Source organism: Rhea pennata, chromosome 12 (assembly GCF_028389875.1).
Source record: "Rhea pennata isolate bPtePen1 chromosome 12, bPtePen1.pri, whole genome shotgun sequence".
Taxonomy (NCBI): domain Eukaryota; kingdom Metazoa; phylum Chordata; class Aves; order Rheiformes; family Rheidae; genus Rhea; species Rhea pennata.
The window spans coordinates 20,476,669-20,494,422 of NC_084674.1; the positions used below are offsets into that span (position 1 = coordinate 20,476,669).

A 17,754-nucleotide genomic window follows, 5' to 3' on the forward strand; every position below is an offset into this window, starting at 1 on the left:
TATCTTATATAAAGTAGTAATATACCTCCTCTGAGATCACTAACCTTCACATACTGTCCAGCAAAGTCAGTCACTTCTGCTGTGAAGCAACCCGATGCATCAACAGGACAAACTGGTACAGAATCCTTCTGAATAATATTAAAATCCATGCAGACTCTGTTATCATCCTACAAACGAAAAAAGTAAAAAGATATAGAAATCTAAAATACTGGTAAAAACATCAATGCCTAGAAAAAGAAATTCAATATTAAATGCAATGAACAAGAACAGCAAAATACTCAGTCATCACTAATCCAAAATCTGCATAGGAAAAGAAATATTTTAAAAGATGGTGCTTCTATTCATCACAAAGATTTTCTTCTGAGTACAAGCATTTTCTCCCACGTAGTAGAGGGGATATATGCATACGCTTCTGTGTGTATCTCTAGAAAAATATCTCTATACACACACGCAGGTAGTCAACAGCTTCAGGCTATTACTTCATAGTAACAGAACTGACAACCTCTACACCATACTACTGTACCAGTCCATAAAGACTGATTTCTGTATAACGCACAATCCTCTGTAGCATTTTTCATAAGGCAACTTGTTTTAACAATTTAATTCCTGGACTCAACGTAACAAATCCCATTTTCTGAACATCTTCATAATCTAGTGTCTTTAAATGTATCCTTCTCAACTTTTCTTGGCCTATACACAACAATACTGACAAAAATACCACATACGGATATCACCACAGCCTTGGTTTTAATTTTTAATTTCCTGTAACAGTAAAGGGGGTAGGGGGAGAAGGGGTCACTTTAAATTCTCATGAACATAACTAAGCAATAATGGTATCGCAGAAAAGAAAAGAGCAAAACAAAGTTTTAGGGGAACAGGAAGATTCAGATTTTCACTTCAAGTGACAAAGTCTGAAGTCAAGGTAACTGCATGACTTCCCAATTATCACTCCAGATTTCCCACTTGGTTGCCTTGAAGGTGATAGAACATTACAGGGGTTCTGAGGGGCGGATGATGATGCTAGAAACAGTAGCAGATCGACTGCTGTCAGCATTCACAGAATTGCTTCATTATCTTCAAAGACAAGGTCCTAAATCTGCATCAAGTTATGTTGCTTTTGAGTTTTTGAGGTTCTTGTATTGCTGATTTGACCAGACAGGGGAGAAACAGACTCTGGGCAGAAAAACTGTAGTTTTGTCTAGTGTGAAGTGGAACATACTGTGACCTTCTGTGTCAGAACTGGCTGCAGTTGAACTGCCAGCCTCCTCTATGCTTAGAGCTTATTTACCTTTTGTAAAACAAGGACACAGCAGCTATTTGACAGAGTTGCACTCTAAAGTAATTTTTCCAGCTTGATCAAGGAGATCATAATAGAAGCAAAATGTTCAAATGTTTTAGTAGCTAGCAGAATTCTCCTCTCCTAGAACTAACAAGTTATGGTGATCCAACCTTCTGAGTGATAAAACAGTTTCTAGACCCTCTCTGTGGTCAGCAACATAGCAATGGTAATTCCCAATTAAATGCTAGACCTCATCTTGTACTTCCAAAGTTACCCATTAGTTAAAGTGGTTCCCAGCTCCTTCAAGCCAGATCTGGCAGACATTGCCAGCTGAGCCACATTATTCTCTACAGGACATAACAAAATTCATCTACAGTGATAGTGAAGTCCACTATAACAAGTAATAAGGCATTACATGTAGAAATTAAGAACTGCTTCAGCTATAGCACTCAATTGCTCTACAGACCATAGCCTCTTCCCCACTTCTCAGATGCTACGGAAAGCCATGATGCTTATTCAGCCACCAAGCTGGTCAACCAGTTACTCCAGTCAACAGATTAACTGAGATAAGCCAGTTCTCAGTTAAGTTTTCATCAGCTATTATTGTTGAGATATAGCAAGTAGAGTGCAGTGTTAAAACGTAGACCAGATGACAGAACTAACATCAACCCTGATTTGGCAGTGAACTGTAAAAGGCTTTGAAGAAGCAGCCAGCAAAGAGTACATCAAAGCCTGGCGCACTGACAATCCAGCTAAAATATAATAACGGACCTTCCACTTCAGAGGACCTCGGTCAAGAGGTGGTACAGTTTGATTTGCATTGCTGATGTGGCCAACCATATACGAAGGGCTCTGCTATTTTGATAGTCTACAGTTAGTTCCTTTCTTTTGAAGAACTCAAACTTGAAAGCAAAAGCCTTCCAGACTGACCTAGCATTTGTTTTAACAAAGATTTGCTTCAGTAAACAAAACAGAGAAATACATTCAGGCACATACAGAAACCCACACATGTTAAATTCCACCAGAAAAAAAAAAAAGACTAAGACAGATTTCAGTTCTTTACAAGATGGAAATCAGTGGTGACTTCTGTAGGTCTGTCACAATTAGATCTCTGAAAAGATTACATATACACACTATTGCCACAAAATTATTGAAGCAAAAAGCTACTGAAAGCTCACTGATAAGAATAACCCAAAGTTTTCTATTTGAAAAATAAAAAACAAAAAAACTGAAATGAACAGGCTTACTTGCAGCCTCATGTAACAAAAGAAAGCATTTTTCTTCAACTTATTGGAAAGAGTGCAACAGCAACACGACTATGAAATTTCTGCGACTCGCACTCAGAACAGTCACAACAAACTAGGCTTTAAACAAACAAAAATATTAGTAAATTTTTAAGTTAATTGTAGACAAATCCTACATATGAAGTGCCTGAATTGCTCAGTTTTAGTGTCACGTTAGTCTGGAGATATGAAGACTTTACAAAGAGGTTTTTATGAAGGTTTGTCTTGTTCTGTGACATTTTGATTTCTTTGGAACTGAAATAACTGTGAGCTACCTGATACTGTGTGGTAGCTTATATTTGGCAAAAGCTATCACAACTGTATTATGCAGGGATATCTCCTCATATCAATTTTCATCTTGATAAGGGAAATTAAACACAAACAGATGCATCTTTCAGAAAAGATGCACCAAAAGGACATAGAAAAAGAATAGGGTATTTCACATGAATACAAAAAGGGTCTAAAACTAATGCCAGCAGTTTCTGGAAACAATAACAGAGCGCACACTTCAGTGACCACCAATTGCTGGCTCTCAAAGCTTTTTGAGGGAATCTTTGGATTATGAGGGAAGACAAGACTGACAAGGACAATGTGTCTGAACTACTGCTTTAATTCCTGTAACTAAAAACTGAAATGATGAAATCCATGGAAAGTTATTCCTCTTAGCCTTCAGAAGAGGAGACTGAGGGGAAGGACAATAAAATATCTTAGTAGACAGAAGAATAAAAGAGAACACAACAAAGTTGTGTTAACATTAAGGGATAAAGTCTCAGTACAAAAGCACTTCTGGTGTTCCACATACACAGAGAAATGAAACCGAAACACTGAAGAGGAGCAACGTGCTAAGCAGAAGTGCAGTTACCATCCAAAATTATGACTTAGCATAGCAAGCTTTTACTCTATCAGTGTAACAGGTCATTTCTTCTTGAAGCTGTGAATTTAGACTTTTAAACAAGCTAAGAGCAATGACAACCCGATACAGCAGTAAGTTCACTTCACATACGACAATAACCAAAACAAGGACCACCCAATCTCTCCAACCTAGCACACAAAAGACAAGAGTACGTACAAGGAAGTGGTCTACAAGAATACAATTCTGTATTTTGCATATATACATATATTTCAAAAACATCACTGTCACCCTGACACATAGTTCACAGTGGCACCAAAGGCTAAGGAATAGGCTTTGGAAGAAAATCAACATAACAAATATATAGTTCATACTTACAGCACCAAAATAGGGGGCCTGATGTACAACACCTGTGCCTTCCTCCTCCTTCACATAGTTGTCTACTACCACAGTAAAAGCACCATTATCTTTGCACTGTAACACAAAAACACGTGTTCTTAAGAGTACAGAAGAGCTACATACAACTGGCCACCCTTAAGAGTCAATAGCTGCACTAGAAATAAATTACACACACTAAAGAGTGATAAACTTAATGTTATGTAATCATTTCCCATGGCTAAGACATCCAGTTTGTCTGTTTCATTTAAATGGCATCAACTATGATTAAACCTATGACCTGTCTAGAAAGCCTCATAGAGTCAGTTAATCCTCAACCCTGGAATCAACACATGGTTCACTGCTTAGCAGAATATAAAAATCAAAAATCAACAGGCTCCTACGAATGAAGATAGAGTCAAGAAAGCTGCAGGCATTCCAAAAAAAAAATAAAATAAAATAAAATAAAAAAAAAGAGCAAGGAGACATCTGTATATTTACCAGACCTTCTAATTACAAAAAAAAATAAAAAAGAAAAGAAAAAGGAAAAAAAAAACACACACCCCCAGGCTTTACTTGTAGTAATAATTTCCTTTATTCCTCCAGAGAATAGGTTAAAGAAAAAAAAAAAAGGAAAAAGAAAAAAAATACAATCTAAAAAAACTGCAGTGTTAAGTACATAGATAGTTAAGAATAAGGAGCTGTTTTCTGTTGCTCAGTTAATATAGAAGTAGTAAGAAGAATTACTGCTTACAATCACAGCTGAATCAGATCTGTTACAGAATATTAGATTTAGCTTGTTCTGAAGAGGGATATTTTAAGAATAAGAAATCCATTCTGAGAAAAAGTTGTCTATGCCAATCAGCCCCTCTGAAGCACTCAAGATCTGTCATGTATTCCCAACCTTTACATCTGCAATCTAGCTTAAAGGATTCAGCTATGTTTGACCTTTCTCTAGAAATAATAGTTCCTACTCCCTACAGAGGTTTTCTCACCTTGCCGACTTCAGAACAGGTGGTAGCCACGAATGAATGAAACCCTAGGTGCTTGGCTACCAGTACTGTAATCCTTTGAAAGTCTGAAGAATCTAATTTACTAGATCAGGAATTTTATTTAATTATTTTTACATCATTTCTCTACCCCCTCTCTTATCATGTTTATTTTAATACCATCTGTGGTGCTATCATTAACTATGCTAGACTTGTGCAGCATTTAAATGGAGAACGCAGGAAGACATCCACAAAGACCAGAAGTACTAACAGTTATTTCAGCAAAAACTTTTTAATTTTTCAATGAAAAATACTACAAGTCTGTGACTATTATCCAGAGCCAAGTCACTCCCTTGCGAATACAAAATTTGTGAACTTAAAGTAGAAGACAAGCTCACCAAAGTTGAGAGAATACTGCCTATTCATTAATGCTTTGGGGAAATTTCTCTGTAACCTGAAGTCATGCTAGTTTTTAAATCAGTGAATTCTTACTCTGGACGTATTTAAAACTTAAGAAAAATTAAAAAAAAAAAAAAAAATAGCAAACCTTCTAAAAGGTTAAAGTTACCTCAACACAGTATGAGATTTGTTATTAGGAAACAAGACTTTATTTTATACACACACACACATATATATATATATATATATATATATATATGTATATATATATCAACAACAAGAAATACAAAGTTGTTCCTACTTCTATGTCTCTTATTCTATGTCTAAACATCAAACTGACTTATCTTACCTTAATAAAATATTCAAAGAGTGGTTTATACTTCTTGCCTTTAAGAGCAATGCCAGGAAACCTGAATGGAAAATGGACGCACATGAACACAAAGTAACAACTGGTTAACTGCTCCATCAGTTGGTTAGAACGCTGTTCTTCCTCCCTCATAACAGAATTTTACTTCATCAGGTAAAGAAGAGTATTTTCTAGAGAGTTTGCTTCCCATTTCTATACTTGACAACTCAAAAGTAAAATGAACACTGTAATGCATTAATGCATCTCTAGTAACAGTCAACTGGTATACCTCGATTTTCAATCAAACAACCATTTTAAAGTAAATATTAATTAAACATTAAAGACAAAGTCTATTTGTGGTAAAGCTGGACTAGAAGCTTCAGGATAAAAAGAACGTAATTTCAAATGGAGCTATTGTCTATAGCTCAGCATATTCGACAGAACTAAACAAGCACTGATCCAAAATAGCTAAAAATTTACCAGCACGAAGTATTGTGATATTGAGTATTATGACGTCTAAAGCTTGGGTCATTTGTTCTGAAACTAGAAATCTAAGCTCTCCATTGACTGCCTGAAGAGCCATCTATGCCTAACAAGAAATGCAAAATAGAGATATAGCCAGAGTCTGGCACTCCTCAGGTGTCTAACATCTGACTATACAGAGCAACGATGGTAATTGGATCAAGATTCACAGCTCAGAACACTCCTGAAAGGGCTTAAATCCTTCATTTAAACAACACCACGCTCACACACACAAGCAACAGCCCCCACCAGCAAGCTAGTTCAAATATGACTTAAGAAGGGCCAGCCTCCATACCTTTATCTATTAGGTGGGATCAGAAAGATGTGGCTGTAAGTCACCTGGAGTAGGGGAGAGGTCACATCTTCCAAAATAATGGTCAAATCATACAAAATTAGACTCCTCAAGACTGTGAAACTTCATAGTTGTTTGATCATACAAGAACAACCTTGAGCAGTATTTATGCCAAAAACAAGTTATAGAGTACGATTCCCCAGCTCAGCATCCATGACATCCAGCAGCCAAAGGTAAGGGAGAGATTTCTGTTCTCAGCCACAGCTTCATTAATGGTTGATACATTTTTTATGTTAGCAACAGCATTAGGCATGTTTGAGGTGCCTCATCAGCACTGGATGAGGCGCTCAGCTACAGAGAGGTGGGAATGCTCAGACACAAGATGTGAAGCACTCAACTGGGGTGGGAGGGGGGCATGGAAGGAAAAGGGACAGTGTTAAGTATTTTATATAACATCACTGTATAAAAGCTAAGAGCTATGGATCACATTCCTGACTTTCCTCTTTTGATACCTAAAAATATTTTGCACCGCTTTCTTGTGACTTAAGTATAATGGAGACTCATTTAAAATCACCATAGTAATCCTTCACTTTCAAGTGTTAATTTAGAAAACAAGGAAAGAGACAAAGGTGACGCTGGAAAAAAAAACTTAGAGAAAGAAATTGAAATGCTTAATATGCAAGTAGACTAAAATGTAACAGAGGGAGGAAAGAGCTCAACCACTTCGTAACTACCACTGTTACAAATGAGCAAACAAAACACACAGCGAGCCAAAAGGAGGGTAGTACACTGGGCCAGATCCAATTCTGCAAAGCAGCAGAAAGTACTCTGATAAAGATGGTAGCCATCTTACCAGTGAAAAAGAACAAATATTCCAATTCTCTCTCGCACAAAAATTATCACTATTTGCATCTAGGAGAAAAAGGATAAGAAAAAATAGTCAAGCCAGATTTCAGAAGAAAAAAAAAAACTGAGAGTACTTCAGAAGTTCAGATGGCTTCAGATACAGAAAGTTTTCAACATAAAATCTGTTCCTTGACCTCCAACTGCAAGCTGGTATAAAGCAAATGTCATGAATTTCTCCCCTGAGGGCCTAACCGCCTAAGAAGTTAAGTCAGCTAGAACAAGTAAATAAACAAACAAAAAACCCTGAAAAGTAGAAGAGAGAAAAGTTCATTTCCATGAACTTGTAAACTACCAACTACCAGCCACCTTTTAACAGTGCCAAGTTTCACATTTGAGAGAACTAATTTATTACATAACTGCAAAACTGGAGCAGAACAAAAAGAAGTCAGCCTGAGATGGCTGTAGCACTGCTATGGGAAGGAGGAAAACATACTACTCTGCAAGGAGAATAGAAAATGCTACCAATCTTATGCTTAAGCACATAGAGGTAAAAATCATGAAGGTTAGAAGAAAAAAAAATGTAGAAATACAACTAACCCGGGATGTAGTCAGGTAGAGATACTATTAATTCACAGTTCTGATGAAAAACAGACAACACACTGCAAAAGGCTGAAACACTCCATGTCTTCCCCAATACAGGAAAAGAATGATCGTGACTAGACTGAAGTTAGATCTATACAATTTCCCAGAAAAGAAGAGTTCAGGACCAAAAAACAGTTTACCAACAAATTTCATATGCCTAACTTACTTGTTTTTCAGTCTTAAGGAAATTAATTCCAAAGTGTTTAAGAAAACTGCCAAAGTCTTTTTGGTAATATGCTTCATTTTCAAAACTCACAAGTTCCTAAAGACTGGAAAGGAACACGGTGCTGATACTTAAAGAGGGAAATGAAGCACTGATGGATGGATGTAAGCAACAGTCAGAATAACATAATCTGTTTCAAACTTATGGGCTCATACAGTTCAAAAAAAAAGCAGTAGTGCTAGAGCATGAATTTGTCAAGAATAAACTACATCAAGCCAAATTACTTCCTTTTTTAGGCAGATTAATTGGCCTAACTAGGAAGCATTAAAATCTTCATGTGAGTCTTTTGACACTGTCTCACATGTCATTCTAACACAAAATACAGAAACATAAGCTAACTGGGTAATTTCATCTTTACTTGGATGCACAACCACTTAAAAAAAGAGAAAAAAAGTAGTTAATTCAATATCAGACTGGAAGAAAATTTCAAGCTGTATCCTGACAGAGACCACCATGACCCTGATGCTATTCAGAGCTAAAAAGATATTGGAAGTTAATAGGTGTATATTAGTTCATGTACTTGCCTGTCAAGTACCTCATATTCAGTGTCAGATTTGTACAGTGCTATCAGCCTGGCTTCCATCAAAATGTAAATGTTTCCTGTGGCATTATCTAAAATATAAATAAAACAAAAAGTTATATAAATCTCAATTTAATATCCTGACTCGCACCATTGCAAAACCTTTCAGTTCATGCAAGATGCTATCACATTAAATATAACATTACCCAGAATAATCCGGCTGGTTGACCAGTATCTACCTGTGACTTCTTCCCCACAGAAACCCTACGGCCATTTAACAAACATTTTTCAAATGTTAAATTTAAACATATTCCACAGAATTGAGTGTCTCGATATCCTTTTTTAAAAAAGGACACAGGCACACACACACACACACACACACACGTAGGCCAGAACTGCCCTTTGTTTACTATCATAGTTTCAAAGAAAAGCAATGGATAAGTTTCACCAAAAGTAATCTAATCAGAGAAAAACAATTGGAAGAGTTATGGTAAATTGGACAGTCACCACATAAATTAACATGACTAAGTTGACATTTGATTTAATGACTGCCCTCCTTTTTGCTGCCCAAGATGTAATATTTCAATCTTTTTTTATGCTTGGATTTCTTTTCAAAAGAAGTAAATACAAAACAGAAGTGACGTGTTATGAAGAAAAGCTGTTTTCTATCTCCCCTCTCCAACCATGAGCATTATTCAGACCACTGTTCTACCAATTCTTCCTTTATGAGCATGTCTGCTAACTAAGCAGAGAGCTACCTAACTACAGTCTCTTTCAAAGCAGCTTAATATTTGCAAGTGCTCATTATCACAGATCACCAGTTAGTCATCAAGTCGCCACGACCTTATTTCTTCCTATAAATAATGGAATTGCAATATTTTGTGATGACAAATATAAGCCATTTTAGTGATCTTTTGAGTACCTTAAATAATTTATTTTAAAAAGGAATAGAATTCTACAAAGGATGAATTAGCCAAATCTCATACAGCAAATCAATGAGCACAAAAATGGTGCAAGTCACTACTTCACATCCACCGTATTACAGGAAGGTAAGAATGGTTACAGTTAGGTAACATGCCCCTTGGATCATTTCATGTATGAACTTTAAGTATGCTTAGAGACACACTAACTTGCTTATTTGTAAGCCTATTCAAGTAGCAGAAGGACTTTTTTTTTTTTTTTTTTTTGCTTCAAGTCACTATCCTAACAGTCAGTGTCAGCATAAAGAAAAAAGTCAAAAAACCCTCCTCAGCACCTCATGCAAATGTACGTATTATTTCCAACTGTCTTTGAGCCGACGAAATCTATTTTAAAACCTTCAAAAAACAAGACATATTTAGTTCCCTCAAAACAAATACCCAAAACACCTGGAGTTCACTATAAAGGCCTCTCCAAGTTTAAGTGTAACATCACCTCTGGTAAGTATTAATATTCACATGTTCATATTGGAATTGAAAATTCTACTTTTTTTAATACAGATTGAAATGCCATAGTTAACTTAAATCCCCATTTAAATATACTCCAAAGTCAGAAAATGTCAGGAGTTTGGAAGAATATGAAAATAATGCAAGAAGTCCTTTTATCCAAATTCTTGTTTCTTTACACACACGAGTGTGCATATATTTATTTCCTGAATCAAGGAGGACTGGATCAAAGACAGCATTTCAAGATTTAAAAAACAAACAAACAACAAAACAAAACAAAAAAAAAAGCAATGTTCTTCCTAGGTGGAAAAGAAGGCAACACACTCCTTTGCCAACTAAGAGACTGGGACTGCAAATCCTGGAAAACCTTTTGAAACAGTAATACAAGCAATAGCCTGCATTTTTAAGGCACCCTCTGTGGTCTGTTACACACGTTTCTTGAGATGCTGGATGCTCTCATGACAGAGATTACCTTCGCCAGGTTTTTAACTGATTTGCCCAAGAGCAAGCCGTAACACTCAGTCATACGTACTCTCACACTGGAAATCACTGTATATATTTTGACTTACATTTGTGGTAACACACACACATACACACACACTTCTGTCGGTTTGAGACAAATGCAAAACATTCTGGGTTAAGAGCAAAAAGCTGCTTAGTTACTGCAATTAAGCTATACTGTCATATAGCACTTACTTGCTCATGGGTTTCGATCCCTTTGCCTCCCCAAAAAAAGTCATAGACTTATAAACTCACGCTATTTTTGACATACAGAGAAGTGCGACTCAGAGGCAGATACAACATCTGCTCTTGTTCATCATTTTACGCAACAGGTCGTAAACTCATGTAATACAGGTAAGAAAAAAAGAGCCTGACAATTGGAAACATCTGCCATACAGCAAGTATATTGCATCCTTTATAATAACACTTGATCCAACGCCAGCAAAATCCTGTACATTTAGCATAAAACAATCTACCAAATAAAATATAAGCACATATATACAGGTACAAGAAAAGTGTTGTTCGTTATATTTCACCTTAGGTTAACACTTGCCTCTCAATTTTATATACTGCAATTCTGGATTAACACAAAGGGCCAGATTACTAGGTAAGGTCCAAGGAGTAGTGGTCCAAGCAACAAGAGATACCCTTTCATCTTCATCCAGCGGGAAGCTCACAATCACTGAAGGATCTTGAACGTCCTTAAATAAGACAGGATAAAGTCAAAGGGAAAAAGCCCCGAAGTTAACTATATGTATTAACGAGAAAACACAAACAAAAGAATTATTAACAGTTACTACCATTACACCAGTGCAAACAGTCAGTCTGACAAATCCACAGTTTAAAGAGTTAGGATTAACAATGAGATTTTGGAAATTAGCTGCCCAAAAACCAAAGAGATGGGTGCCAATTCCCTCCCATTTTAAAAACTGAAGTTAACCTAAAATGATGAGTAATCATCAGCAATTTCTCAGCTACTATTACACAAAGCCTTTTTCCTATCTTTCCACCAGAGCTAGAATGTAGGAGGAATAGCCATCACTTAAAGAGACGTAATCTCTTCATAAAACTATTGTTAGTGCAATCTGTTAGTAGAAACTATAGTTAATACAGGAAAGAAGGTCTGGGTAATTAAGAGTATATCAATATTATAAATAGTAAAAGTCTCAGGGAAAGAGACCTTCATTAGCGACCCTAAAAACCTTACCTAAAAATCAGTTTAAGTATTCCCTGAAAACAAGTACAATCCTATTCTCATTTCATATACTATGAAAAATAAATTTAGAGAGTAAATCTAGTTTTGCAAATATGAAGACTATAAATGAAGAAAATTTCACGTTTTTTTTTTTTTAATGCCAAACAAAAACGAGCATCTCATGCATAGATTCTAAACACATGATTAGGTTATGTCCCCTTGTCATTTCATAGTACAAGGCATTTTGGTTTCTTTCCAGCACCATGCAACAGTTAATTGCATCATGGAACAAGCAGCTATTTATGTCTGAGCTAAGGGCTGTTCCAGAGGGAATTTTCTGTGAACATCTGGTGCAGTCAACAGTAAAACATAAATATTACATAACTCTTGAACTATGCTCCATGCCAAACAAAGATTAACCCATCACTACAATTTTGTCTCTAGCAGTTATTACATAACAGTGCTTCATTTTCTGAAGCACTAAGGTTGACTGGGTAGAAAAAAAAATATGGAAATCAAAAATTAACACCTGTGGACTACTACTATAGTTTGAACAGATAAATGTTAGAGTTAAAGCAAGTATAATTGAGCAAAGAAAACATTTCTTCAGTACAAGACACTGACACAGTTTACTCAAGTTTGCATTAGACACCTAATTCAGTTTCTTAATACACTCCTTTGTGTCCTAATGCCCATAGGATCAGAGGCCAAAGCCTGCTTTTTTCGTCTAGAAAAATAACAGCTCCCTTACACCCAGAAATGACTTGCCTTGCCAAGAATAAATCTTATTAATTTATAGACCCTTACATCTCAATCTCCAAAATATGACCTCTGACAAACAAAAAATAATTTTTGCATCAAGTAGCAGAGCAGTAAATATACCAAACACTCTACTGGCCCTAGAATAATAATAGTTTCAAAATATTTTATAAAGATTTAAAAGAAGAGTGTTTTATTCCATGAAAAAGGACACATGGAAAGTAGTCTCTGTGACTAAAGAAAGCTCAGTAGTTTGAGCCTATATGAAGTGTTACTCAGTAAATATGAGCAAAGTAGTTATTTCAGCTGTCCCTTTTCAAGACAGTCACAAGTATCAAGATATCTGTCTCACTTTTCTAAAATACAAAAAGCACTGTTTATTCTTTGATACGGTCAATTACCTGTCAGCAATATAGAAAGCTTTGTATCTGTGGACTGCATTCCACTACAAGTCTATTTAAACATTTGTTTTAAAAATACCAGTTTTAATGCATTGGCCTTTGTTAATCAAAATATGAAAGAGACTGGATGTACAATTTGTGCCAACTTCCTGCCATAACAAAAGTGGAAGATTTATGACAAAGAGATAAGAGTGCTGTGTGGGGACTGGAAAGGATACAAAACTTCTGTTCACAAACTCACAAAAAAATTTGGAAAATTGGGGCAAAAGATCTGCCTTCATAAATTTGAAGGCAACTCTGTTGCAAAAGAGAAGCTGCATCCAGTTGTTCATTATTTTGGCATCTTATAATGCGTGCTATTTCATACTTATAAACCCTGGAAAATGTATTATCTAATATAATTATCAATTTAAATTAATGATTCTTAGAAGAGCCATTATTATACCACTGCACTGCAACCAAACACAACCTTCAGCAATTCCTAGTAATCCCCTCACGAGAAACCTCAAATTTGTTACGGACCTTCCTCTTTGCAGATCTGCACAGAAAGGAACAACTATAGCACTCTGATAAATATTTATCATGAAAACCCAACAGTGCAATGCTCCTCTTAGGAGCCTGGAGAAGAAACAAGAGCAATTAACCAGAACAAAGCAAACTATTATATGCCTATAGCTAGTGATCAAAAAGAACAGGGGAAGAGGGAAGGGATCAAGCGATCCAAAGCAAACAGCAAAACATAATACAAACTAGCTGATTTATCTAAATTTTTACTGTCAACTTGGGGCATATTAACACGCTTATGTTCCACCAAGCACAAAATAGGAGAGTCTTCCAAACTCAAACTGAAGAGAGCAGAGGAATCTGATTGTTAAGTATAATGCACGCATATACTACTTACCTTGTAATTCTGATGGGACTCGAAGTTTGACAGTGGAGTGTTGCATGCAGTTGAAAAAGGCATGACTTTAACGCCTCTATACACTAGTCCTTTGTCATACAGCTGCTTGAAAACCCACCTGGAAGCAAACAAGGAACACAAAATAGCATTTGGGGTTTCAAACTCAATAAGCCAACAGCAAAGCAAGGCTCTGTTCTAGCAGGGGACCTGTTCTGAATTGTTGCTTTTTTAAGCAACCAGTCATCATCTAAGGACAACATTTGTAAGTCAAAAGGAAAAAGTTCAAGTGCCAGAACATACAGAGAATACCAATTTTACATTAACATGGATTCTTAGCTCTGTTCCAATAAATTGAGTGCAACCACTCTTCTGGTTAGTCTTCAAATATTAGGTGATTCTACCAGCTGAGTTTTTGATGCACTGACTGCACAACACAGAACAATATGCAGGTGAAACAAAACAATATTGCTGATCAAGCCTTCTCAGACTGCCTAAGCTCAAGGAAAAAGAATCTGAAGTTTTAATAATAAGGCTGAAGTCAGCCATAATTTACAAAGAAGAGAAGAAATATATAGTGACACAGCTGCTCACTTATCACATGATCTAAAGCATATGCCACAGCAACCAGTGCTAAAAAGGGAAAGGGATGGACTAGCGATACCTGCATCTCACTCAGAGTGAACTCATGCTGCAGTCTGAAGAGCATTTCTTCACAAGAAAGCACAGCTAAGCATGCAAAATAACAATATGGACTCAGTTCCAACCCAAGATCAGATTCTTGCATCAAGCTTTAATTCTGTTTACTCAGTCTTCAACACAGCATGTAGCACCTTCAAATTCTAACCCCTTCCCTTGAAAGTATGGTACAACAGATTGACTCAATGCTCACAGTGAAGGGTAGCAGGAAGAGAAATATAATTTACATAGCAAACTGTGTAGCAGTCAGATAGAAAGAAACTTAGGGTTTTGTCCATCATATGGACATTTGATGAACTGCTAAAGGATAATCAACCACCACATTGATCATCTTTAGTATAAGGTCTCATTCAGACTTGTATCATCATAGTAGTACAGTATGCAGGTTAGCTACCTCAGAAGAAAAGGTGGGAGAAGGTAAACCTTAAATAATCATGACAAAGTTTGACTCAAATTCACGGTCTGCAGAGTATATTACTGGTGTTAAAATTCTTTTACCCAAACTATGTTTTCAAATCATCCTAACTGCTTTTCTGTGACCCATTTCAGATAAATAGCTCATTGGAAAGCAAAACAACCCCATCCTGGCAAGTAGCACCTTCCTGCAGGCTGTCATTTTTTGCTTGAGAATCCATGCCTGCATTCAAGTGAAACATCTTGTCCTTTACTTTTGAAGTCATAACCTTCAAGACATAAAACGAAAGCAGACCATTACACTGATACCTATCTGCAGCCTGAAATGAGAACAACAGAAGATAAGCACTGGCTCTTGTCATGGAAAGTCACACAGTATCTTAATTGGAATAGCTGTTACACTGTAGATCCGACAGTTGGCAAAAATGCAGACTCTCATAGAGAGAAGACATTCAATAAACTCAAATTCATCAGTGGACCTGTTTAAGTCCAAAATTTCCTAGGCACAAATACTAACATGAGAAAGTTACATAATCAGAAACCTGTCTAAGAGAGATAAAGTATAAAAGGCCACAGCATGAGCAAATTCTGCCACAGAGGAGCCAAACCCAGAAGTCTTTCAGAGCTGTGCACTCTAATGAAGGTGGCTTATTTTGCAGGCAAAACTTAAAAGTACCGTTGATAAAGTATCAAGTATGACTACTGGCAAATGGTAGTTGCCTGACCCAACCTAAATTCAAAACAGCAATGACTGCATATCTGTTATGAAAACAAAGACCATTTTCACTTAAATCTACATAGATATAAACCCATCTCTTATTAAACAAAGAAAACTATGATTAGTGAATAGTTACATCAACTTTCAGTATATCCAAGTTTTAATGAAAGTTAAAACATTTTAAATGTAGGCTTACCTTCTTGGACTATAAATAATGCAGACTAACAGGTGATGGCATTTACAGTGAAGTTGTTCTACTTGCTTTTCAAAAAATAGTTAACTAAAATATTTATAGAAAAAAGCTTAGATTTATCTCTGCTTTCTAAAGAACACTGCCTACTGTCAACATAGAAGAAAACTACTCAGTGAAACAGTGAATATTTAATTTAGCTGTAAATGTAACTGTAAACTCACACACACACACACACACACACACACAAAATAAATAAATAAAACCACTAGATGGAGCTACCAAGATAAATTTCCAAGCCAGTATCTCCCTCTTGTGGTAATTCTACCCTATTTCAAATCAAGTACTCCCAATTTTTCCCACTGCTGAGCAAACAGATGAGACACAATAATGAGAATTATAATCAAGTTATAAGACTTATGCTTGAAGAACAAAACTCAAAAGCCATTTTGTTATCTTGAAAAACACCAAACTGATTCCTTACAAAAAAAAAAAAAAAAAAAAAGCCTCTGAGATGAGTTCCTGTGCATGAGCAGGAGTGCACAGTAAACAACTCTCAAAGATCTTTCTGCTAGCAACACTGCCCATTTAAAAAAAAACAAAGCAATTACTAAAGATTAACCTATCTCTAACAGTAAAAGTCACTTGACTGCCTGCAGATCAATAGCACGTTCTGCTTAACAATTCAACATGCAAGATTACAGCAAATGACCTTGAAATGCCTATGCTTGGAAAAATTGACAGTTTCTGAGAAAAAGACTCTCTGCTTGTAAGCCAAGTAGAAACTGCAAGTCTTTCTGAAAAGATTAACAAAACCACGAAGCTCCTTTCTACTGATAAAGCTTACACAAAAAGAAGTTAGAAATCAAAGTCTGTTCCCCAAACTGTGGTACATTTCTCCTCAAATGCAAGTTATTTAGTTGCATCCCATTTACTATGGGAACAGTATTTGCATATATACGAGGTCTGGAAAAAGGTGAAGTCAAGATCTGTGTTCCAGCCATCTGTTAACAGAAAACCTAGTCCCTAAAGGGGACAAAGCATCTTAAGTTCTAAAAAGTATGACACAATCTGAACACACACAGGAGTTGCTCCTAATACGTGTCAGGAGGAAGTGATACATTTGGTTCAAGCCTAGTTAATAACTAAGAGTCAAAGTTATTCCCACCAGAGGTGGGACTTCCAAAAACGTTAGGAAGGAATTTGCTACAGTATTGGTTGATCCAAATCTCATTTGCACCATGTGAGCACCACAGGGATATTAATAGAACTCCTACAAAGGGAGTTTCTGCTTCTAAAGGATAATGAATCAGTTAATGTAATACTCAAAATATCTTTGGCATTCCACACAAAACATCTCTCAGCATCCTTGCAAAAGCAAGTTGCCCTCTTCACATATGTGCATTCACTTCACTTCAAAGAGGATGATTTAATCTTAAAGGTTCTGAAGTTCTTAACCCCATTCCTGTAGGGTATCAAGTGATTTCAGGTTTGACTTGGATGTCAAACTTGGCCTCAGAAAAGAGAATCTGTAAGTGTATCGTGTCCACTGCCATAAGGACTTGCTGAAATTTGCTGAACTTCAAGTAATCATTCTACAGAAGTACACTGAATTATTGCTGCACAAACAAGTGAGTTCAACAGAAAGAAAGTTAAATAACTTTCAAAGACTTAAAAGCATAAACAATAAACCATGTAAAAAGTCACGTCACCCACATGATTGAGCAAGCAGATTACATCCGAACAGCAGCATAAAACAGCAGAGATTGAGTATTTGTTTCATTCGTTCATGTTCTTCATACCCATGCATCTGTTCCTGATTGTTGCTTCCTTTTATTTAATTCTGCTGGTCTTTCAAGTGTTACTTATGACTCGCAGAACCTTTTCCTCAAACATCACAGGACAGCAATCAAAAAAGCATAAAGAGAAATGCAAGTCTAACAAACAGTCTTAGAACAGTACCTTTATAAAACACTTCTGTAAGAAAAG

General features: G+C 36.3%; 1 protein-coding gene across 4 annotated transcripts in view; it reads right to left on the reverse strand.

Annotated features, from left to right (window-relative positions):
- Window positions 1–17,754, reverse strand: part of IARS1 (isoleucyl-tRNA synthetase 1) — a 96,792-nt gene that overhangs the window by 63,901 nt on the left and 15,137 nt on the right. For all 4 annotated transcript variants that reach the window (XM_062585306.1, XM_062585305.1, XM_062585308.1 and 1 more), the window contains 6 exons: window positions 13,748–13,865; window positions 11,045–11,192; window positions 8,571–8,658; window positions 5,525–5,585; window positions 3,791–3,886; window positions 45–167 (listed from right to left, as the gene is read on the reverse strand). In XM_062585306.1, coding sequence (XP_062441290.1) covers window positions 45–167; window positions 3,791–3,886; window positions 5,525–5,585; window positions 8,571–8,658; window positions 11,045–11,192; window positions 13,748–13,865 — 634 coding nt within the window. The remainder of the gene's footprint in view (window positions 1–44; window positions 168–3,790; window positions 3,887–5,524; window positions 5,586–8,570; window positions 8,659–11,044; window positions 11,193–13,747; window positions 13,866–17,754) is intronic.